Below are 25,704 nucleotides of genomic sequence, written 5' to 3'. Positions count from 1 at the left end.
CAGTCTAATCCTAGGTCCAGCTTAAAAACATAGGGAAGAAATTAATTTCTATTTTCAAACTAATTTGGAAAATGAAACGTGGAATAAAACATACTGTAGGAATTAAGTTGCAAGATGGTAAATTACAATGGCCAAAAGGGAAAGTCAATAAAGATGTGATGCTATGTGCTTTTTTTCTAGCAAGTGGGGAAAAAAATTGAAGTGAAGCCCTGCTATTGTCCAATAGGCGGGAAAAACAAATCCATGTCGGATTGCTGGCAATTCACACACATGCGCCAAGTATTGCAGGCACAGGGAGGGCCCCAGGAAATCAACTTAAGTAACAACTTTCCTTTGAGCAGCACTTACCTAGCTTGACAGTCAAAGTAATTCAAACAGTTTGGAAGGAGCAAGAGGAGGAAACAAGCATAATTGAAGAGCACTGAGATCTAGTTGTTGCATTAGTGTGCTCGATGCAGTCGGATATTGAGGTTGGATTATACAGAACAGGGGAAGGACAGAGGTTCGGCCAAGCGGAACCTTACAGCTACTAACATACCAGCTACCAGGCTGAATAGATGTGGTCGAAGGCGGTAGGGACGCAGGGAACAGAAGCCATCTTGAGTCAAGTTGCTGCCTGTTGACGGGAAATGAGTACATGCTGATGTAGTGTGGGAGGAGACTTGTGAGGCAGAAACTGTGCCAGTGCTTATAGAGGATGCTTGATATTACTGACCAAGACATGATTATGGTTGACATATTTACAAGTTATTATGTTAATGTTTTGATTTGTTGTTGCTAGAATTTCTCAAAGGTGAGGAACACGTAGACGCGATACAATATGTGCAGTACGTCATTACTGATTGACATGCTGTAACTCCTACATAGTGCACAATGAACTGTAAAAAACTTTAACAAAGCTATAAAAAACAATTGCGTGCACTGTAACTTTGTGGTCTATATCTGTTATACTAATGAAACAATATGACCCTATCGGTGCTTAATTGTCACTGTAGAAAACAAGGGACATATCCTGTACATCGTGAGGCGAATTTAAAAGTGAACACTTTCTGCTATCACAAACAACCAGAACAAGTGAACTTTTGTGAAAATGAATAAAGTGAACTTTTATGAAATTGAATAAATTCCCACTTTTTGGGGGAGGGGTGGAAATGTGCTTCTTTGCTCCCAAGGCCCTTATGTTAAAACTCCATGTGGGCTTAAACAACTGCAGGATGGAAGCAGGACCCAGTCTCATTTTTTTTTCTCACTTTTCACTTATGTTAAGCTATGAACATGCTACATTATTTGTAAAAAAAATTAACACCACACACTGATCAGTGACATAAGAGGGAAAACATTGTAAGCCTGGGCAGAGACACATTTCATGAAATACGAATGTTGCAATAATAAAAACAAGCAACCAATAGGAAAACCCTCTCTAATATTATAAGGCAAACGTAGCATAAAAGGGCAAAATAATGGTTACAATCTAAATTAAGACCATGCATTCAATTTGCACTGTGCATACATATTATTACAACTGCAAATATATGTTACACAACAGTTTCCTTAGATTGCGGTATAAAAATACATACTTCTTTTTTTTGGAAGAAGCCATCTCCACACTAAGAATGACAAACACTCTTGCCACTGATCGCAGAAATCTCATTGTAACTGAAATAGCTTCTTCTTTTCGTCCCAACGTGTATTTGTTTTGCAGTTCCTTCACAAGTGTCCCCAGCAAGGTATCTAAAAGCTTAAGGAACATTTTTTTAGGTCATCATGAAAAGGGAAAATAAAATCACACATGGCATGAAGCTGTGCTTTTGAAACGTCAAAGCTGAAAGCCCAAAGTGAAGAAAAATCCTCAAAATGATATACATGCAGAAGCAGAGAGTGTAATGTGTGATTTATTACCTTTACTGAATGTGGGGAGGGGCAATGAGTCATGGAAGGTGCAGCCTCAAGAGAGTCATGCTGCCCTTATCCTCCCCCAACAATGGTAATAAACATACTCCTCACATCTGCATATATAGTATACATCAAGCATTATTCAATTTAAACAAAAAGTATTTGACCAAAATCAAGAGGCTAGCTGTTAAACGTGTGCAGCAAGGTTATGTCACAGTTAAGAAACGCCATGTTTATTAGGAAAGTTGTTTTCCTGTATAAATTTACATGACATTTGAGCAGCACTAAAGAGCAAGTTACTTACCTTCGGTAACATTCATTCTGGTCGAGACTATCTAACCTCCGATAACTCACCTTTTGAATATTTCCCAGGCTTGAGACTGGATCTGGAAACGTTACCCGCAAAACCGCTGCACACCGGTAGGTGGTGCCATGCGGCTTCACACAGAGACAGTTCTGCTCTGGAAATGACGGGCGGAACTTGTATAGGTGTCACTAAGGGGTGCTAACGTCAGTTGCTCCTTAAGATGTCCACACCACAGACACAGAGCTTGTAACTCCATTAAGCGCTGCATCGATGTTATGGTAATGAGGAACACCATCTTGAGAGTGAGAAGCAGCAAGGGGCTGCTGTGAAGTGGTTCTAAGGGAGTGAACATAAAATATGTGAGAACTAAGGTAAGGTCCCACTGTGGCATGACAACGGGAGAGGGATGAAAAAGGTGTTGTAGGCTTATCAAAAACACAACACAACTGGTGACTAAATTTGAGGACTGATGTGGCAATAGCAAAAAAAAACGAAAGAGCCAAGGATACCCTTTAACATTGCCCAGGGTAAAGCCTTGCCGGGTAAGGGACAAAACAAACTAAAAGTGAGAAAAATTTGTATGGAGAGGGTCTGTCTGCAGCGAGCCAAGTCACAAATGTATTCCGATGACATGCGTATACAGTTTTTGTCAAGGGGCGTTTTTCAGCCAAGATTACATCAATTACCTCCACAGGGAGGTCAAAGGTGTTCAGCTGTCATAACTCAGTCTCCAGGTATGAAAGTGGAGATCGCGAAGGCCTCGGTGCAGAACCCTGCCCCATGGCTTCAACAGCCGATCCTCCCAGAGGGGGGGCAGCCTGATCGACGGACAGATGTTCAAGCCGAGGAGCAAGGATACCATTCTTTATGTGCCCAGTCCAGGCCACTAGTATTGGGCCCGGTAAGTCTTGATCTTCAAAAGTTGGAGCAGAAAAGGTATCAGCAGAAAGGCATACAGGAGTTCAGAGTTTCCTAGTGAGAGATTCTTTGGAAACTCCAACACGCAGAACTTCTGACATTGTGTGTTCTCTGCAGTGGAGAATAGATTGAGCCAAGGCTCTACCCATTCAGAAAAATACTTTTGCGCAACCTCCGGGCGCAAGCGTCGTTTGTGATCCACCAGCAGGCGATGGCTCAGTGGCCCTACTCCGCCATGTCTGCTTTAATACCACATGGCTGTGGTGGTGTCTGTAAGCACCTGTACCAGCCTCCCCTTGATAGTCAGAATGAAGGATTTGAAATCTAAGCGGATGGCGCTCCGATCAGAAGGTGGGGTGGGGTGGGATCTGTCTCTGACTCAATAGCAGTCTAGTAGCCACCACTGCAGACCCCTTCAACATCTGGATTTGGTCGCTGAGGTTCCCTTGATGTTGGGTCCAATGAGATTTCAGATCCCACAGCCGATCCCAGATATCCCACTTGGCATGCTTGACCAGCAGGAGGCCATCAACCCTAGCAGCCTCAGGTTCGTCCTCACGGAACCCATGGCACGAAACCAAACGTGTACAAAATGGCTCTGATTTAGAGCTACATCTGAGAAGGAGCCAGGAGTGACTTTAGCACGTTTGCAGTGAACCCCAAAGCTGACAGGTGGTTTGTCGTAGTCTGGAGGTGGTTGACTGTCTGGCGTGAGCCTGTCTTCAACAGTCAGTTGTCGAGATAGAGGAAGACTGGAACCCCCCGCCCCCCTCTTCAAATGTTGTGCTGCTACCATCGCTTTCAGGAAGACCCAATGAGCGCTGGTGAGACCAAAGAGGAGTACAGCAAACTGAAATACTGCTGTCCCACAATTATCAGTGATGTCATCAATTATGCCATTTTAGGTCAATGATGTCATTTAACATGCCAGAAGTAATATAATGTGAGGTCATAAGCAGTGCATGATGTGGGTGCAAGTTAAAGTTAGTTCACTATACTTTAACTGGAGAATGTTAGTGCTTTTTAAACATTAGCTCTTATCTTATTTCCAAACCTAACATCACTTTAACCCTTGGTTTCATCTGTGAACTTCTAGCCATCTTTAATAGCATCCATGATTCTGCTATTCAATTTACTTACTTAGATAACTTTTAGGAAAAATTTAAAAAATAAAGTTGTTCAGAAAGCGTCTATAATCATATACAGCAATAATTTACTGTGTGTACATATGTGGGTGCGTAGCTCAGTATAAAAACTGAATTTCAGTGGGTTTTTTCGTTTTCAAGCATTAGCTTTTCTATTTTTTCACCACATACCTAGAACATCACTGATTTTTATTTTCAGTAGGATGGATATATATATATATATATATATATATATATATATATATATATATATATATATATTACCTACTGACGGTCGCCAGTAGGTAGATATAGTTAGGACCTATTTTCCATAGGAAATCCGCAACATTCTATTTGGAATAACTTTGGCGCCGATTGATGAATCTTCGCGAAATTTTCAAACCTTTTGGCCAGCTCCAGTCCGCTCCCATCCTGAAAGTTTCACGGTGATTCATCAAGCGGGGGCTGAGAAAAAAGAGGGGTCCCAAAACGCGTTTTCCCCATGCAATTTCCTATAGGGCCTTTAGCCGTATCTACAGCCTGAACTGCTGAACGGAATTACATCAAATTTGGCAAAGAGGTAGTCCTTAGTTCAGACTCGTGCCTGTTGCTTAAATGGTGTCAATCCGTTCAGTAGTTCCAGAGAAAATGACAGTTAAAAGTACATATATATCTATGGCCTTGGAGGATCCGCGCACCCTCCCGATCACAAGCTGAATTTTAATTGGCTGCCAACACTATCACTGAATCAGGAAGTGTTGGCAGCCATCTTGTGCCTCGGTAGAACCGAGGCACAAGAACCCCCCCAAAAAACGTTGCAAAACGCGAAAAGGGGGAAGGGTAGAAACACCCTGACCCCCTAGGCCTGCTGAGGGGGTCCCACAAGGACCCCCAAGGGCCAAAAAAATGTTTTTTTTTAAACGGGTGGATGCGCGCTAGATGCGCGCATCCTACCGATAGGAAAAAAAAAATCAGCGCGGACTCCCGCGCTAAATATGCAAATCCCAGGGGCATAATGAAGAAATAGTGTGGGGGGGTCCCCAATCCCCTCAACACTGCCCCGGGGACCGCCACCCCCCGGGGCTTCTTTAAAATGGGTGGGGGCGCTCTCAGGCCCCCCCAGCCCCGGGGACCGCCACCCCGCCCGGGGCTTGAAAACATTTGGTGTGGGGGGGGGGGGCTCTCAGGCACCCCCAGCCCCGGGGACCACCAACCCCAGGGGCAACTTCAAAATGTGGGAGGGGGCCACGCGGCCCCCCTCCTGCCTCCTGGAGCCTTGTATAGGCCCTGGGGACCGCCACCCCCCAGGGCCGACTCTTGCAGTGTCCAGGGATGCCCACAACCGGGGCACTTCTGTTTGCAATGGCAAGGCAGCACCCCTCCAAAATATATATATTTTTTTTAAAAAAGGGCCATGCCCCGGGGGATGGGTCGCCGGGGCAAATTATGGCCTCGGGAGGGGGGCCACACAGCCTCCTTTTCAGATTTAAAAAATAAAAATAAAAATTGGGGGCAGGCCCTGGGGGATGGGGTCCCCAGGGCCAATAAATCAGAAAAAGAAGGGGGGGGGGGTACACAGCCCCCCTTCTAAAAAAACGGGATCGGGCCCGAGGCCATGCCCCCTCCTTGCACCACTCTGCAAACACGCCAACTAGCCCACCAGGAACCTCCAGTATGCGCCAGAGAGGTGTATGGAGGCCACGCCCCATTTTACACCTCTCTGCAACGCAGCTCCGTGGCGCTTACTGGAGGTACCTGGTGGGCTAGTTGGCTGCCAGGGGGCCTCAGGATTCAAGGGGACTTAATCCCCCAACTTAAAACGCGCCACGGGGCGCGTTTGCACAGTGGTGAAGGTAGGGGGCGGGGCCTGAGGTGATGTGTGCAAACACGCCCTGTGGCGCATTTTAAGTTGGGGAATTAATTTCTCTTCGATCCAGAGGTCCCCTAGGGGCCAACTAGCCCACCAGGTACCTCCAGTAAGCGCCACGGAGCTGCGTTGCAGAGTGTATTAAAAAGGGGCGTGGCCTCTGAACACCTCTTTGCAACGCAGCTCTCTGGCGCATACTGGAGGTACCTGGTGGGCTAGTTGGCCCCCCAGGGGACCGCAGGATTGAAGAGGAATTAATTCCCCAACTTAAAACGCACCACAGGGCGTGTTTGCACACGTCATCTCAGGCCCCGCCCCCTTCCTTCACCATTGTACAAATATTCCTCTAAAATCAGCCGAACTACGAATTCCGATATACTCACCTGTTATCAGGAGAGAACCAAGTGCCGCATCTTTCAGCCCAGCACTGACCCTGAAAAGTAATTCTAAGCGGACTTACCAGTAACTTGTATTTCCTTCCATAGGAATCCATTGTGTGGTTTTCAGCAGAAAACTTTCTAAGTGTCTATTTTCACAAACTAAAAATATTCCTAAAAAATCATCTGTATGACTTAAACACATTCTTTCAACTGTTTACAGGAGATTCACCAGTGCTGGATCCAGGATCCACTACTGAGTAAGAAAAAGTAACGATAACACTACTTACCTGCCAAGTGAATTTCTGTCATAGGATAACATTGGTGATTCTATGTGAAAATATTTCTAAGTGTCAACTTTTAAAATACAATAATTTTCCTTAAAAATCACTACTGTAACCAAAACGCTTTTACTCAACTGTTTACAGGAGATGTCCAAGGACTGAATCTAGGATCCAGTCCTGTGGTTAGAAAAGTAATCCATAAAGTAACTAATTGCACTTGACTAGAAATTCACATTGAGCTCAATGTTGGATTGTGCTGCCCATTGTAACTACTGTACTTAAAAGTTTATTGCCTATTTGCAAAGTATTTAAACTCAAGTAATTCATTCTGAGAAAGTATATTTTGTATTGTAATGTATAATGTAATTATAATGTAATTAGAAAATACAATATCTAAAAATAGTTAAAAAAATGTAGTAAATCAGTATAAAAAAAAATCAGTATAACAATTAATACATAAAAAATTGTCATTTACAAAACCTTTGAAATTCACTGAAAAAAACCATACGTTTCAGGCCTGATATAGTTAGGAATTAGCATTTAAAATACCTTTGAAATTCACTGAAAAAAACAGATTTCAGGCCTGATATAGTTAGGAATTAGCATTTAAAAAACCTTAGAAATTCACTGCAAAAAACAATAGGTTTTAGGGGTGTTCTAGTTAGCTGGACATTTCACTCGCACAAAACCATTGAAATTCCTCCGATATAGTTAGTTGTACTAACTACATCACGCGCGCCCGCAATCCACTGCTGATGTCACATATTACATCATTCATGACATGGTCAGTGACATCACTGATGACATCTCAAATGACATCACTGATGACATCTACGTGACAATCAGATACACCTCATCATACACTAGTATAACATTTCATCACTCACTGTAAAATACAGTGCCAGATTTAAAACCAGTGACACACCAATACAAGTTTCTAAACACCCACTCAGTGATTCCTAGATCTGTACACACATCTAGTCACTTACCTATAGATTCACTCATACATGCTGTCAATTATCAATAGAACACTATTAAATATACTTATACACTTATATCGACATTACACACCAGCACACATCCTAATCACTTATGAAGTCATCCTACTCACTTATGCAAACAATGGATCACACTTACTTTTACTTAGCTATACACTTATAAAAACACCACTTCATCTATTCATATAGATAATAACTCATACTTCGTGTGTTATAAAAGAACAAGTTACTTACCTTCGGTAACGATATATCTGTAAGAAACATTAGTTAGTTAGAATCCTCACCTTAAAATATCCCCAGGCGTCAGGCTGGATCCAGAAAGATTTTTCGTCAGCAATACCCTTGCGCGTCGCTAGGCGTCATCTGCGGCTCCGCGTCCGTCGTCGGCGTCATGATCGCCGGGATGATGTCGGAGTACTTAGATGCCGCCCTCGCGCGCTGACCTCAGTTCTCGTACATAGCCTTCCGCGCCAGGAACGCAGAGCCTTGCAAGAGACTGGTGTCAAAAATCTAGGGCCCGGAAAGGGATTACCTTAACCCTAGATATCGGTTCGCAAAACGGGGAGGATGGGTGGGGCGGTGAGGAATCTAACTAACTAATGTTTCTAACAGATATATCGTTACCGAAGGTAAGTAACTTGTTCATCTGAAAGAAACACGTTAATTAGATTCCTCACCTTAGAATAGATACCCCAGCAATACCAACCCCAGAGGTGTGTCTGCGAACCAAGATCACACCAGGAAATCCTGGAGAACGGAACAGCCAAAGAAGCAGTCTCACCGGACTTGGCTGTCCAGGCAATAACGTTTGGCAAACGTGTGCAACGAGACCCACGTTGCTGCCTGACAAATGTCCTGCAAGGGGACTCCCCGGCCCAGGGCAGTGGCCGCCACTGTGGCCCGAATGGAATGGGCTCTCAGCCCCACAGGAGGTACTTTTTAGCTAAGGAATAACATGCATTGATACACAAAACGACCCACCGAGAGATGGTTCGCTTGTGCACCGCCCGCCCCTTCTTAGCGCCGACGTAGCTAACAAAGAGTTGGCCATCCACCCGGAACTGTTTCGTGCGGTCCAGATAGGACAGCGCCTGTTTTGGGTCCAGACAGTGGAGCCTCTCTTCCTCTTTCGAGTGATGCGGAAAGAAGGTGGGCAGGGTATCAGACTGGCCGATGTGAAAGGCAGTTACCACCTTGGGGAGAAAGGAAGGACGAGTCCTGAGAACAACTTTGTCCGGATGGACAGAAAGTAAAGGAGGCTTAGAAGATAGAGCCTGGAGCTCACTCACCCTTCTAGCAGAAGTGATGGCAACCAGGAAAGCAGTCTTAAGAGTCAGACGACGAAGGGGACAATTATGAAGTGGCTCAAAGGGAGTGCACATCAGATAGGTCAATACTAGATTCAAATCTCACTGAGGCATTACGAAAGGGACAGGAGGAAACATGTGAGTAATGCCCTTAAATAATCGAGAAACAGGGGATTAAAAAAGAAAAGGCTGATCAGGAAGCCTTAAGAAAGCAGAAATAGCCGAAAGGTAATCCTTGAGGGTGCCCAGAGCAGAGCCATGCTGGGCCAGGGAAAGAAGAAAGAGGAGAACCTCAGAAAGAGGGTCGGAAAGGGGATCCACAGCCTTTGCTATGCACCATACCACAAATTAGTTCCACCTGCAGGCGTATACCGATTTTGTGGAGGGACGCCTGGCTGCCACAATAACATTACAGACTTCAGAAGGCAAGTCAAATGGCATCAACTGCTGCCGCTCAATCTCCACGCTTGGAGGTGGAGGCTGGACAGGTTCGGGTGGAGGACCGTCCCCTGCTGCTGCGACAGAAGGTCCTCCTGATGAGGAAATTGAATCGGGGGATCGTTTGGCAGACTGGGTAGCTCGGGATACCAGTATCTTCGTGCCCAATCCGGAGCCACAGGATGACTTGGGCCCGGTCGCCCCTGATCATCTTCAGCACTCTGGGCAGAAGTGGTATAGGCGGAAAGACGTACAACAGACCGCAACTCCACTCGCGACGAAAAGCATCTCCGAGCGAGTGCCGCCTTGGAAATTCCAACGCGCAGAACTGCTGACATTGCGCGTTCTCTTCGGTGGAGAATAGATCTAACCAAGGTTCTCCCCACTGTCGAAAGTGGCCTTGCGCCACGTCCGAGTTCAGACGCCATTCATGATCCATCATGCACCAGCGGCTGAGTTTGTCTGCCTTGGCGTTCAGAGAGCCTGCCAGGTGTTGAACCACCAGGGTGATGCCCTGATGTTCCAGCCATGTCCAGAGGCGCAGAGCCTCCTGACAAAGGGTCCACAACCCCACCCCGCCCTGTTTGTTGGAATACCACATGGCGGTGGTGGTGTCCCTGAACACCTGCACTACACTTCCCCGAACAGAGGGTAGGAATGCCTTCAGTGCAAGCCGGATCACCCGCAGCTCCAGTAGGTTGATATGGAGCCAGGACACCGCCGGAGACCAGAGACCTCTGATCTCCACCTCTCCCATGTGGCTCCCCCCCACCCCAGGAGGGACGCATCCGTCACTACTGTGTGCTCCGGTTGGGGAAGGGAGAGCGATCTGCCGCTGACTCAATCGCGGTCCGTGAGCCACCACTGCAACTGCCAGGCCCTCTGAGATCAAGACATTGTCGGACAGGTTGCCCCGATGCTGGGCCCACTGAAACTTCAGGTCCCACTGCAGAGCCCGCATCCCTTACCTGGCGTGATGTACCAGCAGGATGCAGGAGGCCATCAGACCCAGAAGCCGCAGCACCAACCTGACCAACACCCAGGATAAAGGCCGAAAGATCGGAATCAGTGCCTGAATATCCCGAACCCGCTGTTCCGGAAGATAGACCCGGAACAGCGCCGAGTCCAGAACCGCTCCGAGGAAGAGGAGCTTCTGGGAGGGACCCAGATGCGACTTCGGCACATTGATGGAAAACCCCAGCAAATGCAGGAGGTCGGCCGTAGTCTGGAGGTGGGAGACGACTGCCTGGGGTGAGCCCGCCTTCAACAACCAGTCGTCGAGATAGAGGAAGACTGGAACACCTAATCTGAGCAGGTGAGCTGCAACCACCACCATCACTTTCGTGAACACCCGAGGGGCACTGGTGAGGCCGAAGGGGAGCACGGTAAACTGAAAGTGCTCTTGGCCCACCGTGAACCGCAGGTAACGCCGGTGGGCCGGCAGGACGGGGATGTGGAAATAAGCGTCCAGCAAGTCCAATGCTACCATCCAGTCTCCAGGGTCTAGGGCAGCTAGAACCTGAGCCAAAGTTAACATCTTGAACCTTTCCTTCCGGAGGAAGGCATTGACGTTCCGGAGGTCCAAGATAGGGCGTAGGCCCCCTTTGCCCTTCTTGGGAACCAGAAAGTAGTGGGAATAACAACCACGACCTACTTCTGGGCTCGGAACGCGCTCGACGGCCCCCTTGGCCAAGAGGGCCGAAACTTCCTCGTGGAGAAGATTCAAATGATCCCGCGAGATACGGTGGTGCTGCGGTGGCATGGCTGGAGGGGTCGTCTCGAAGGGGAGGGAGTAGCCCCTTCGGACGATCTGCAGCACCCACCTGTCCGATGTGATGGTACGCCAGTGGAGCAGTTGATGGCGAACTCTGCCTCCCACTGGCATGGAATGGGACTGAAAGCTCGGACTAGGAGGGCTTTGAGGCGGATACTGCTTGTGTAGATGTGGACGGACCGGCACGTTGTCCCCCTGTACCGCCTCTGCGGAATCCACGTCTGCGAACGCGTGGAGGTTCGTTCTTTGGCCTGTGGCTAGGCGGACGTAAATAAATGTAAATGTGGGTGTACTTGTAAAGCGCACTGTGACTCCATGGAGTATCCTGGCGCTGAAGACCGCTGGGGAACCCGTCCTGGTTTTCCCTGTGAGATGGTCCCTTTCTGGGTATCTCCAAGGTGAAACCAGGCATCGCTGGCGTCTGTGGGGGGCCGTTGTAGAGATGAGGTAAGCTTAATGCCCAGAGTTGCCGAGTGTGTTCCTGGTTAGAGTAGGTACTGAGGCGAGAATTATCGAGTCCGTTTTGACCCTGGTCCACGACCCTGCCGCGTCGGGAATTGAACCCTGGTCGCTTCTCTGCTTACGGGTCTGCCGCCTCTAACCAGTGAGCCACACCTCTCCACGTGAGGGGGTGCCCCTTCCTTGGCCATGAAAGGGGCGAAAAGCAGAAGTTTGCGGGTGCGGGCCGAAAGGCCCAAGGACTTGGCCGTAGCCCTGGAGTCCTTAAAGCGCTCCAGCGCACTATCCGCTTTGTCGCCAAAAAGGCGACTGTCATCGAAGGGCATGTCCATGAGGGTGCTCTGAACATCCCCGGAAAAACTCGTGGACCGCAGCCAGGCGCGGCGGCAAAGCGCCACCGTGGTCGACATTGCCCTGCCCAGCGAGTCCGTTGTGTTGGGAGGTAAAGGCCTGGATAACCAGGCTCTCGGGCGTGGGGTGCAGGGAGAGAAAACTGGGATCGCCCGGTGCAGGGCAGTGGCGCCGGGCAACGTTCCGGTCCACAGGGGGAGCTGTGGAGGGCTTGGACCAGGTGCCCTTCAGAACGTCAATGAGTGCTTCATTGAACTGCAGCAGAGGCTCCGAGGAGCTTGGTGACGGTTGAAGCACTTTGGTGAGGAAGTTCGTCCTCACGACCACAGCAGGCAGATCCAGCGAAAGGGCTTCGGCTACCTTGCGCAGCACCACAGAAAACGCAGCACCTTCCTCCGAAGCCACGGTCGGAGGAGAGATGAAGCCGGTGTCAAAGCCACTGGCATCCCCCAGTTCGCCTGCCCAGTCCTGAGATAACTGGCCCTGCCGGGCCAGAGGGTCCTCAGACCCCTCCCAGTAGTCACCGTCATCCGATTCCTGGTATACAGGTGGAATGATCTTAGCCGGGCGGAAGATGAACTTGCCACCCATCGATGTCTGGTGCAGCGCCTCTCCGACGCCGGGCCCGGACCGGGACTAAACCGGGGAACAGCGTCGTCCGAGGGCGGCGCAGGCCTGGATCCCTCGGGGACCTGCGGCGTCAGGACCGGAGTCGACGATGGCGCCAGGGCCTGGAGCCGCCGGCTCGCTAGGCCTCCCAGTCGAGCCTGCGGGGCCCGAAGGCGCCCCGCAGTCAGGTTCCTCATGGCCATGAGGAAGGCACTGACCTCCGCCGGAGTCGCGTCAGTCTCAGGGACCGGAGGGTATGGGGACGGACGGGACCCCTGCGGCTCCAACAGAGCCGCAGGTGGTGCCACCTGAACCCTCAGCAGAGTCGCGCGACCGGCGAGGGGAGCCCGTAGAGCGATGTCGCTTCTTCGACTTCTTGCTGTGCTTCGACTTACCGGATCTCGAAGACTTGGACCCTGACGAGCAGTGGTGACTGCTGGAACTCTAGTAGCTTGCGGGACCGCTCCCGCCTAGCTTTCAAAGTCTAGGCCCGGCAGTCGAGGCACGACTCGGAATCGTGGCCGGCCCCAAGGCAATAGAGGCACCAATGGTGGTGGTCCGTGACCGACATCAGTCGGTGACAGGAGTCACAAGCCTTGAAGCCAGGCATTCCTACCGGCACCAGAGTCGATGTCGACGAGAATTGAACCAAAAGAGTTTAAAAAAAATGTTTAGTCAAAAAGTGACTAAAAGGGTATGCTCTTCCCGGAACAGCGCTTACTGGCACGGAAAAAAGAAGAACTGACGTCAGCGCGCGAGGGCGGCGTCTAAGTACTCCGACGACGTTATCCCGGCAATCCTGACAACGGACGCGGAGCCGCAGACGACGCCTAGCGACGCGCAAGGGTATTGCTGACGAAAAATCTTTCCGGATCCAGCCAAACGCCTCGGGATATTCTAAGGAGAGGAATCTAACATGTTTCTTTGAGATTTTAGGAGTTAGGGGCACCCTAAACCTTCCTTCCTCAGATTCCAGATCCTAAAACAGCAAAGAAGATCAAGAAGAAAGAAGACCTGCCGTGCAGCTGCTAAGAAGAGGAAGACACCAACTGCTTTGGCCCCAGCCCTACCAGCCTGTCGACCCTCGAACCTGCTCCTGCTAAATCCCGGCACCTCCTGTGGCCAGCAACCTCACAAACCCCGGAGGACCTGGCTACCTTGTGACTGAGCACCTGGGACTCCCACGAGCAGTGGCTCTGCTCAAAGCAAGTATCTAACCCCTGGCACCACCCCGGAACCGCGAACCCTGCGCACACTGCACCCGCCAAGCCTGGCCTGTGCTGGAGTGGACAAAGACCCCGAGGACGTCCCCCCGGGGACTGTGACCCCGAATCCGGCACCCAAGGACCCACCTCGACGCTCCTGACGACGCCTGCAGCCTCAGAACCAGGGACCCCCACACCGCGATCAACAGAGTAAGATTTCCCGACACCAAAAGGCACCCCTGCACACGGCGCCCTGCGGCCCCCTGTGCCCGGCTCCTGGGTACCTACCTACCCTCCAACTAACCAACTTACCTTTCGAAGTGGTGGGCACACCTGAAGAATCTTCGTCCCCGAGCTTGCAGCCTTTGTTCGTCCTTGAGCTTTTCCATTGCAATCCACAGAGTGCCCGAAGGCTCAAATGCACCCTGCACCCAGCCGCCCGAGTGGCCCTGGCACTGCAACTTCTACTGCTACCTACTTCCCCATTTGCCCTGAGCAAGTGACCAGGAGCCCAGCTCCCACAGCAGCATGGCCTGCTAGGCAGCAGCCACCAACCAAGGGCCCCCTGCCTCCCATAGGAAAACATTGGGCCTAACTCACTCTGCACCCGGCTGCCCCTGTGCCGCTGAGGGTGTAACAACTGTACTTACCTGACCCTGGGAGACCCCTGAGTTTATGCCCAGAACCTTAACTATGCCAGCCGAGTACTTACCCAAAAGCCAATAACTCACTTTCCTTCCATAGGGTAACATTGACTGGTTTCTCTTGAAATTTCTTCTAAGTGTGCAGTTTCTAAACTTTAAAATATTCACCTAAAATCAACCGAGTAATGAAAACACTCACCTACTATTAGGAGAGATCCCAGTGCTGGATCTTGGTGCACAGCACTGACCCTGAAAAGTACTTACGACCGTACTTACCACTAACTCAATTTTCTTCCATAGGAAACCATTGACTGTTTTTCTGTAAAATTTCTTGTGTCGATTTTGCAAACGTATAAATATTCCTTAAAAATCGCCTGTATAACTTAAACGCAGTTTCTCAACTTCTTACAGGTGGTACACTAGTGCTGGATCCAGGATCCAAAACTGACCATAACCCCACTTACCTGCTAAGTGAATTTCCTTCCATAGGATAACATTGGTAATTTGATCAGAAAAAGATTCTAAGAGTCAACTTTTAAAATAGCAAAATATTGCTTAAAAATCACAACAGTTACTAAAACATATTTACTCCCTTGTTTCCAAGAACTGTCCTAGGACTGAATCTAGGATCCAGTCCTGGAGTTAGAAAAGTAATTCTGAAAGTAATCAATTGCATATAACTTAAAATTCCCATTGAGCTCAATGTATTATTGTGTTTGAAATTGTGTTGCCTATTGCAACGAACTGTAACTATTGCATTTCAAGTCAATTGCAAAGTATTTAACTAAAGCATCTCATTCTGAGAAAGTATATTTTAACCTTTTCAGTGCCCATGACGAGATAGTCTCGTCATGGAGCACGGTCGCGCTGTGCCCATGACGAGACTATCTCGTCATGAACCCCACCCACTAATGTAACGCCCGGCACAGGAGGGGGAAAGGGCGTGGCACAGAAGGGGTTAATACCTATTGTTGGTTCTAAAATAAAACAACCATATATTTTTATATACAAACCATTGGCCTAGAGTTCAGTTCTTGAGTGTGTGAGACCATTTGCTGACTGAGTGGGTACAACAAATGCTTTACACTCTCCTCTGATACTGCCTTACTGCTCGACCAAGCTACCACTTTAGAGAGTAAAGTTATATTTAACTTTAGCCTCTGCCAAACCTCTGGGGACTTTGGAGTCTGTATACACTGTACCTATTTGGGAACAGTATATAAAGAGCCACTTTCCTACACTCGCCTTTCCCACCGGAGGGGTGGAGTTGGCAGAGGTGGGCACACCTCTCTTTCTCACTTGTTTTTCCTGCAGGTTCTCCCGCTCAAAGTGGGGGTCAGAACCAGTGGGGACCAGTTGCTGAGAGCAGCAAGTGGCCTTGGGAAGCTCACAAAGGCTGCAAGCCTTTGAAACTTCCCCTTTGTGAACCCAGGCCAAACTGGGGAGGAGGCTTGGCACCTCGTCCCAGGATGTGCATTGTGTCCCCAGAGAGAAGCAGGCTCTCGACACAGGGGTCCAGAAACATGTCTGGTGGTGGCAGCTGAAAGCAGCCACTCAGCCTGGACACTAGTGGTAGGTTAGTTTTCAGGGGGCATCTCTAAGATATTCTCTTTGTGCATTTTTCATTAAATCTCACACTGGCATCAGTGTGGGTTTAATGAGCTGGGAAGTTTGATACCAAACTTCTCAGTTTTCAGTGTAGCTATTATGGTGCTGTGGAGTTCGTAATGACAAACTCCCAGCACCATATACTCTTAATGGCAGCACTGCACTTACAGTGTCTAAGAATGGACTTGGACACTGTAGGGGTACAGGGCTCATGCACCTGTACCCTCACCACTGGTATAGTGCACCCAGCTAGAGGGGTGACTGATGTACGCCAGGGCCGTGAGTTGTAGGCATAGCACACAGGGATGTGTGCCATGTCGACTCTTCACTTTGTTGTGCACCAAGACACGCAAGCCTGCAATGGCAGTGTGTGTGTGTCAGGGTACGTGACCTCTAAGGGTGGCACAATAAGTGCTGCAGCCCTTAGAGGCCTTCTCTGGTCACAGTGCCCGAGGTACCTGTGGTTTCATTTACCAGGGGCTGACCAGTGGCCAGAGATGCCAATTGGGTTTAGGCTTAAATGCAGTTTTAGGGAAAGAACATAGGCCCTGGGTACCTGATTAGCAGGAGCCCAGGGCACACTCAGTCAAAGAACATCAAAAAGTGGGGGCAACCATGCAGGAAGAGGGCACTTTCTCACAACATGGCATCATAAAATTCTTTGAGCTGGGTGGGAATAGATCCGGCTCCCGAAAAGGCCGGAAAATGTGAGGAGTCAACCAACGCATAGGTTCAGCATAACAAGGCCTAGAGTGCAAAGACTATTCCTCCGCGTCAGCCAACGGACAGGGAGAAATCAAAGCAAGCTTCGATTTCTTGTGATTTTTACCGGACTGACTCAAGGACTTCGAGTGGGAGGATGAAGACTTGGGGCTCCCAGAGCAGTTTACTGACCTTCCTCTCAATGGAGACCATGAACGAGACCCCTGGGTAGAACGACATGGGGCAGAGCGCCGGACTAAAAGCAGCTTCAGGGACTGCTCCCTAAAGCTTCCAGAGCCATGGTCCAGCAGTCGGAGCCCAATTGCGTTATGGTCATGCTCTAGGCACTAAAGATAAACCAAATGTGGATCTGCCACTAACATAGCACGTGGCAGGCGCTGCACGGTTCGGAAAACCTACACACCAAACAAATGTTCAACAAAACGTCGGAAAAAGTCAGTTAAAAAGTGACAGAGGGTAGCTCTCTTCAAGGATCTTTGCAGGCTGGCATGGAAAGAAAAGAACGGACGTTGGCGTGCCGAGGTGGTGCCTATATAGGTGAAGCAGATGTCACAATGGTGTATACGTCGCAGACGTCATGCAGAGACAACCAATGCCACCTGCCGGTGCACCAGGATATTGATTGAAGAAAAATCTTCTGAATCTAGTCTGACGACTGAAATTCAAAAGTAAGGAATCTGCAGTTAGAATGTCTATCAGATTGCAAAGCACGATCCATGGGCAGACAGCTCTTCTGCAGAGCATTGGATATTTTCACCCCAAAGAAGCCCATGAAGAGCGGATTATCTTCCTCGTTTTCTTTAGTACAATCTATGTAAAAGTTCAGCGCCTTGTTGGGGTCCAAATGATGGAGTCTACTCCTCCTCAGAGTGGTGATGCAGAGCATATAACACCTGCAAGGTGATGTCCTAACCGACGTGGAATGGCGCTGTAACTTTAGGCAAGAAAGATGCCAGAGTCTACAAAAGCAGCTTGGAGTACGGTGGAATGGCCAATAGCTTGAACCTCACTCACGATACTCCAACGTTATAGCAACAATAAAGACGGTCTTCAGCATGAGAAGCCACATGGAGCAACTTTGAAACAGCTTGAAGGTAGTGCACATCAGAAATACTCCAATATTAAGTTGACAAGAACTTTTAAGAGTTAAATACCTCAATGCTTCGGTTCTTCACCTCTGAGCCCCAGCCTGGGTCATAAATACGACTGAGTACTGATCATTATCAGGCCCTGCTATCTGCAGCCCGATGATAATGTAAAAGAAACATAGCCTTTCCTTAACTTTGAAAGGAAAATGTGGAGAAGTGTGGCTCAATGATTAGAGCGGCAGACCCTGATGCAGAGGTCTAGCCCGGGACCAGGGTTCAATTCCCCGCCTCGGCAGGTCTTGGGCTCAAAAATTCCACAGACCCGATAATTCTCGCCTCGGTGCCTATTCCAATCATGGAGTCCCACTCTGCAACTCTGGGCAATAGCTTGCTTAATCTCCACAACGGCCCCCACAACGCTAAGGATGCCTGGCCTCCACCTTGGCGGTGCCCAGGAGTGGACGCCTCACAGGGAAAGCCAGGATGGGTTCCACAGCGGTATTCGTACAAGCGCCTTGAGACCCTTGCGGGTGAGTAGTGCGCTATACAAGTATCAATTTTACATTTACATTTACCCTGGGCTTAGTTAAAAATAAACTCAATGCTGTAAACTACTCTGAAGGTGTCTGGAACTTTATACGAATGGAACCTATAGGCACTACTCAACTTCTGAAGGAGGAAAAAAGTATTTTCAGTGTTATATAATCCACAGAAAATGGCATGCTTTAAGTGAACAACCCAAGATATTGGCAATAGTCCTACATGAATATAGAGGCTATACCTGGTACCCCCTTCAGGTAACTGAACAAGTTCTGTATCTTGGAATCACTACTGACAGTCCTAGACTTCAGCACAACACGCCCGATAAGCTAAACAGAGGAGTAAAAAAAATAAATAATCAGGATACCAGTTTCACATGCAGTCAAGTCACACCCTTTTACTATTCCTGGGACAATCCAGTCCCAATACTGATGAACACTAGGTTACATCAATACTAGATCCTCTCCACCCCCCCCCACCCCCCCCCCCCAGTCCCTGGTAATCAATGCCTTGCAAGACATTCCTGCAATAGGTGCATGTGCAACTGCACATTTAAAGCCATTGCAATGCAATATGCCACCACTCCTAACGGCTTAATTATTGATCTCACTATCAATGGATACAACATCTGGAAGAGGGGAAGTGACAAATTAAATATCATCACTTGCTCTTGGTTGGGATAGGCTTTGCCTGTCACCAAGCTGAGTGGCCCCTAAGAACGTTTGTATCTTCTGGAGACACCAGGGGAATTATATGTGACCTTGATGGAGCAAACCAATCAACGGAGGAGAGCCTGTTGCATGTGAGCAAGACACTGAGTTTGCAGTTGTCCATTTTACGAGCCTATCATCTAGATACAGATATACAGTAGTCAGTGTTTGGCTCTCTGGCTATTAAGTATCTCTTAAAACACGTTTGAACCAGATGGAGGAAAAAAATAATAAATAGTAGTGTGTGTCCAGATGCATTGTGGGTTTGAGGAGAGGTGTTATGAGTCAACTCAAAATCGAAAGCAACTATCCAAGACAAACCAAAAAACGTATAACGTTTTGAGCTTAACACTAGATGGCAGGAGCCTGCACAGCATGTGTTTAACAGCATCACATGGTAAAACAAAGCTTTAACTTTTCTCTATGCTGAAAAAGTGTTTTTAATAAAATAAACCAAAGTGACAAAATCGCTGTACAATAAATATGAATCTTGTAAAAGGAATATGCTACTTACCAGTATGCATCTGTTCTTGGCATGTAGAGCTGCAGATCTACACACTTTTGCATAGATCGCCATCTGGTGTTGGGCCCGGATGTTTGCAGTTTGTTTTTCCTCTTGGAGTCTTTGGAAGTCACGAGGTCGGTGACTCCTCCTTTGGTTTATATTGCGCATGGGCTTCGGCTCCATCCTCAAATTGTTTTTCGCCAGCAGGGAAAGATGGAGCATAGTAATAACAGTAAAGAAACCCATGTGTGTTGTATCTAAATAAGATAGACTGGAACGGATACAGGTAGCCGGGGAGGCGGGTGGGCGTGTGTAGATCTGCAGCTCTACATGCAAGAACAGATGCATACTGGTAAGTAGCATATTCCGTTCGAGGTATATGAGCTGCAGATTACACACTTTTGCATAGACTATAGCAGTACCCAACCCTAGCGGTGACCACCGGTATCCGTTGCAGTGGTTTGGAACAGTGTTTTTAGTACAGCCTGGCCCACACTAGCTTGTTGCTTGGTTTGCACATCTACACAGTAATGTTTTGTGAAAGTGTGCGGTGTTGACCATGTCGCTGCTTTGCAGATGTCATCTAATGGTATGTTCCCTAGAAAAGCCATAGACTCCCCTATCTTCCTTGTAGAGTGGGCTTTAGGGGGAACAGATAGTGTTCGTTTTACTTTGTGGTAGCAAATCTGTATGCATTTTACAATCCACCTAGCTATCCCTGATTTAGAAATAGTGTTGCCTTTATGTGGTGGAGACAAAGAGACAAATAGCTGTTTGGTCTTTCTGAAAGGTTGTGTTCTTTGGATATAGTAAAGTAAGGCCCTTTTAACATCCAGTGTGTGTAGAGCCCTTTCCGCAACAGTTTGAGGTTGTGAGAAAAAAAACGGTAATTCTACCGATTGGTTCAGATGGAAGGGGGAAATGACTTTGGGTAGGAATTTTGGGTTGGTGCGGAGTACAACCTTGTTCTGATGCATTTGGAGAAAAGGTTCCTGTGAGTGCTTGTATTTCACTGACCCTTCTAAGGGAAGTGATGGCCACCAGAAAAGCTGTTTTCCATGTGAGAAATTGCAGCTCACATTTATGCAATGGTTCGAATGGCGGTCCCATTAGCCTTGTGAGAACTATATTTAAGTTCCAGACAGGTGAGGGTGGTACTCTGGGTGGAATTACTCTTTTGAGGCCTTCCATGAAGGCTTTGATGGCAGGCACCCTGAAAAGTGAGAGGTGTTGTCTGTTCTGTAGATAAGCAGCAATTGCTGCGAGGTGTAACCGAATGGATGTATATGCTAGGTTACAACTTTGTAGATGGAGCAAGTAACATATAATGTGCTGTATGGATACATCTAGAGGGTTGATTGTGTTGTTATGGCAGTAAACAACAAATCTTTTCCACTTTGCAGCGTAGCATGCCCTAGTAGTAGGGCGTCTAGCTTCTCTGATAATGTTCATGCAATCAGGGGGAAGGTTAAGGTATCCGAATTCTAGGACCTCAGGAGCCAGATCGCAAGGTTGAGCTGAGCTGGGTCCGGGTGCCTGATCTCTCCATGGTTCTGGGTTAGGAGGCATGGTGAGAGGTGTAACTTTTGGTGTGGCACTACCGAGAGTTCCAGCAGTGTCGTGTACCACGGATGTCTGGCCCATGTTGGAGCTACCAGGATGAGCGTGAGGGAGTGCTGTTGTAACTTTCGCCCCTCTAATGAAATTAGTGGGAGAGGTGGAAAAGCGTACGCAAATTTGCCTGACCAGTTCATCCATATCGCATTGCCTTTGGACAATGGGTGTGGGTATCTGGCGGCGAAGCTTGGGCATTTTTTGTTTTTGTGGGTGGCGAAGAGGTCTATCTGAGGATGCCCCCACTTCTGAAAGAACGGGTGAAGAACCTGTGGGTGAAGTTCCCATTCGTGGATCTGTTGCGTTTGTCTGCTGAGCAGATCTGCCATGGTGTTTTGGACTCCTGGGTCGTGTTGGGCCTGGAGAAAGATTTTTTGCGGAATTGCCCATCTCCATATGCTCTGTGCTAGTTGAGAGAGCTGTGGAGAGTGTGTGCCCCCCTGTTTTTGAATGTAGTACATGGCAGTCATGTTGTCTGTGCGAATGAGGACTGCCTTGCCTGAAATCTGCGTCTGAAAGGATTTTAGGGCTAGAAAGATTGCCAATAACTCCAGATGGTTGATGTGGAGTAACTTTTGTTGCGGCGTCCATGTGCCCTGCACTGTGAGATGTAACAGATGAGCTCCCCAGCCGGAGAGCGATGCGTCCGTTGTTAGGATTATTTGTGGAACCGGGTCCAGGAACGGTCGCCCTTTGGAAAGGTTTGTGGTGTTCCACCACTGCAGAGAGCGATGGGTGCGACCGTCCACCAACACCAGATCTGTCAGTTGCCCCTGGGCCTGGTTCCACTGGCGTGCTAAGCACTCCTGGAGTGGACGCATCTGGAGTCTTGCGTGAGGCGCTATGAAAATGCAAGAGGCCATCATTCCTATCAGTTGCATAAACACTCTTGCTGGGCGAGAGTGTTGAAGTATGAATTTTTGACGCAGAGCCTGGATGCTTGCAATCCTGGCAGGATTGGGATAGGCTATGGGTTTTGAGGTGTCTATGGTGGCACCGAGGTATTGCTGTGTGTGTGATGGTATCAGGTGGGACTTTTGGTGGTTCACCGTGAAACCTAGCTGGTGAAGTAGTTGGATTGTAGCGGCGGTGTGGTGCACACATTGGTTGTAGGACGTGGCTTTTATTAGCCAGTCGTCCAAAAATGGGAAGACGTAAATGTGCTGTCTTCGGAGGTGTGCCGCCACTACTGCAAGGCACTTGGTGAACACCCTTGGTGCTGTTGTGACCCCGAACGGGAGCACTTTGAACTGGTAGTGTTGCCCGTCCACTACAAATCTGAGGTACTTTCTGTGAGCATGGTGTACTGGAATGTGAAAGTATGCGTCTTTCAAGTCCAGTGTGGTGAGAAAACCGTTCTGGGAGAGGAGTGGAAGAACCTGTTGAAGGGTTACCATGTGAAAATGGTCTGAATGTATGTAAGTGTTTAGGGGCCTGAGATCTAGAATAGGTCGTAGAGTCTCGTCTCTTTTTGGTATCAGAAAGTACAGGGAGTAGACCCCTAAATTTTGCTGATTGATGGGGACTTGCTCTATGGCTTGTTTTTGCAGGAGGGAGATTACCTCCTGTTTAAGTAACGTGGCATGCTCTTGTGACATTGGGTGTTGCCTGGGTGGAATGTTTGGGGGGTAGATGTCAATTCTAGGCAGTACCCTGAATGAATAATTTGGGTCACCCATCTGTCTGAGGTGATGGTCTCCCAGACGTGAAGGAATTTTGTTGTCTGCCCCCGACCTGAGTGGGATGGTCTGGAGGGAGCAGGGGGGAAGTCATTGGGTAGGCGGTGTGGCAGAGCGGGCGGTATTTGTTTTGCCTCTGCCTTTATTATTCTTGCCTCTATAGCCGCCTCTTTGATAACCCCTTGTGAAGGTGGACTGAGGAGGGGATTTGTAGGACGTGGATGCGCTATCTGAGGAGTAGCCTCTGCCCGTGCCCCGAAAGGAAGAGCGGCGAAAGGAGCGTCTAGGAGTGTGTGACTGTAGTGCTCCCATAGATTTCGCCGTATCAGTGTCTTTTTTCATCTTCGAGGGCCTCATCAACCTTTGGACCAAATAAATGTTGTTGATCAAATGGGTGGTTTAATATAGAGGCTTGTACCTCAGGTTTAAAGCCTGAAACTCGTAGCCAGGCGTGGCAACGGAGGAGGATACTGGTGTTTATGGCCCTGGAGGCTGTGTCAGCCGCGTCTAGGGCACAGCGTATAGAGGTATTAGTTATGGTTTTACCCTCTTAAATCAATTAATTAGCCCTATTTTTGTATTTTTCAGGGAGATGGTGCATGATGGTTTCTAGCTCATCATAATGCGCTCTGTCGTATGTGGCTAATAGCGCTTGAGTGTTGGCGATACGCCATATATTGGTAGCTTGTGACGCAGTGCGCTTCCCTGACGCGTCTAGGAGCTTGGACTCTTTGTCAGGTGGTGGTGTTTCGCCTGACGCCTGGGAATTTGATCTCTTCCTAGATGTGGATACCACTAAGGAATCCAGCGGTGCAGGTCCTTTAATGTAAGCAGGATCTGTGGGGGCGGCTTTAGGACCCTAGCCCTGACTGGGTCTTTAAAAACCTCTGGCGCATGTTTGATTACCCCTTTTAGCATAGGCAGAATAGCAGTAGACCTATGTGCATGATCGAAGGTGTCTAGGAGGAAATCTTCCTCTACTGGGTCAGTATGTAGCTCTACCCCGTGATAATGTGCCGCCCTCTGGAGTAGGTGGTGAAAACCTAACGAGTCTTCTGGTGGTGATGGCCTGGATGGTTAAAGGTCATCCTGTGGGACATCTGGGATGTCTGGATTATTATAATCATCCCATGGGTCTGGGGATCCAGTAGGGGTGGGGTCTTGTGGCACATCTGCTGGATCGTAGTATGGGTCCCCTTGATCATCATGGTCTGGAGAAGGGGTTGGAGAGTGATGAGGTAGGGCTGGAGGGGGCAGAGGTGGAGAGGGTGGAGGAGGTGGGGAAGGCACTCTGAACGGGGAGGTAGCACAGTCCTTCCTCTTTGGAGGTGGAGGTGGAGCTGGTTTGTCCAAAAGCCTCTTTTTTGAAGACAGTGCCAAATGTCCAGTTTTTGGATCCTTGGTACGTGTCTTTTGCAAAGGATCCGGTGTGAATAGTTCTTGCGACACTGGTTGTTCGGTCGGCGCCGAGGTTTTCGGGGCCGACGGCTCTTTAGGCTGGTCTGTGCCGTGCTTTTTTGGAACCTCCGATTTTTTGTTCGGTGCAGAGAGAGGCTTCGGCACGGGAGTGTCGGTGAAGAGGGCCTTATGATGTTTGGTCGGCACCAAGAGGCCGGGTTTCGACACCGAGGGCTTTGGTGCAGGGCTCGGTGTGGAGGTGGAGGCCGATTTTTTCTTCGGTGCGGGAGCTTTTCGGCACCGCTGGTAGGCTGGCTCGAGCCCGAGCTGCCAGAAGGCTTATTAGGCTTCTTTACCGGGCCCGAAGGTGGGGTGTTAGAAGCAGTGTACTTGGTCTTGCCTAGGCTCGGAGGCGAAGGCGTGACCGAAGCCTTTTTGGGTGTCGGCGCGGGTGTGGGAGGGGGTATTGTTCTCACGACCCTCTGCGCCGGGGTGATGTCCTCCACATCTGAGTCGTCGGCCTCGGAAGCACTGACGAGGTCGTCTTCTTCTTCAGTGTGCTGCTGTCCCGGAGCTTCGACATCGTCCCCGAAGATGTTGACTGGAGCGGAGGTCGAGGAGTGCGCCATGTTGCGTCTGGCCCTTCGATCTCGAATAGTCTTTTTCGATCTAAAAGACTTGCAGGCGGGACAGTCTCGAGCCTCGTGTTCAGGGGAGAGGCAGAGGTTGCACACCTCATGAAGATCAGTGTGGGGGAATTAGGACCCACATCGAGGGCACTTCTTGAATGGAGTTCTTTCCATCAGCCGAGACCGGAGCCGGGATAGGCCCGAAGGCCGCCGTCGACTGGAATCGAAGAAGTGTCGAAGAGAAGGTGATTAAGAAGATTTGTATCGAAGAATCTCGTTGAACGAGGATTTTGCGTCGATGTTTGAACTGGAAAAGTTCGGAACCGGAGCGGGAAGTATTACATCCGAGCCCGATGGCGGAAAAAAACAATCTGAGGATGGAGCCGAAGCCCATGCGCAATACCAACCAAAGGAGGAGTCACCGACCTCGTGACTTTCAAAGACTTTCCAAGAGGAAAAACAAGCTGCAAACATCCGGGCCCAACACCAGATGGCGATCTATGCAAAAGTGTGTAATCTGCAGCTCATATGCCTCGAACATCATCTTCTCAAACCAAGATGAAGGAAGTTTTACAAACTTTCTTGTCCTTAACAAAAATGCTCTTTTGAGCTTGGGTCACATGTTTTGCTTATGGTTATCATAACCTGGAAAATT

General features: G+C 48.8%; 1 protein-coding gene across 15 annotated transcripts in view; it reads right to left on the bottom strand.

Moving 5' to 3' along the window:
- The window catches only part of UBR5 (ubiquitin protein ligase E3 component n-recognin 5), a 2,036,132-nt gene that overhangs the window by 896,631 nt on the left and 1,113,797 nt on the right, over positions 1-25,704 (bottom strand). For all 15 annotated transcript variants that reach the window (XM_085605144.1, XM_085605147.1, XM_085605145.1 and 12 more), the window contains one exon: positions 1,578-1,738. In XM_085605144.1, the coding sequence (XP_085461270.1) occupies positions 1,578-1,738 (161 nt within the window). The remainder of the gene's footprint in view (positions 1-1,577; positions 1,739-25,704) is intronic.

Source organism: Triturus cristatus, chromosome 5_1 (genome assembly GCF_964204655.1).
Source record: "Triturus cristatus chromosome 5_1, aTriCri1.1, whole genome shotgun sequence".
Lineage (NCBI taxonomy): Eukaryota > Metazoa > Chordata > Amphibia > Caudata > Salamandridae > Triturus > Triturus cristatus.
Note: the sequence above shows the minus strand (reverse complement) of the source record. Positions and strands in the feature narration are given on the sequence as shown.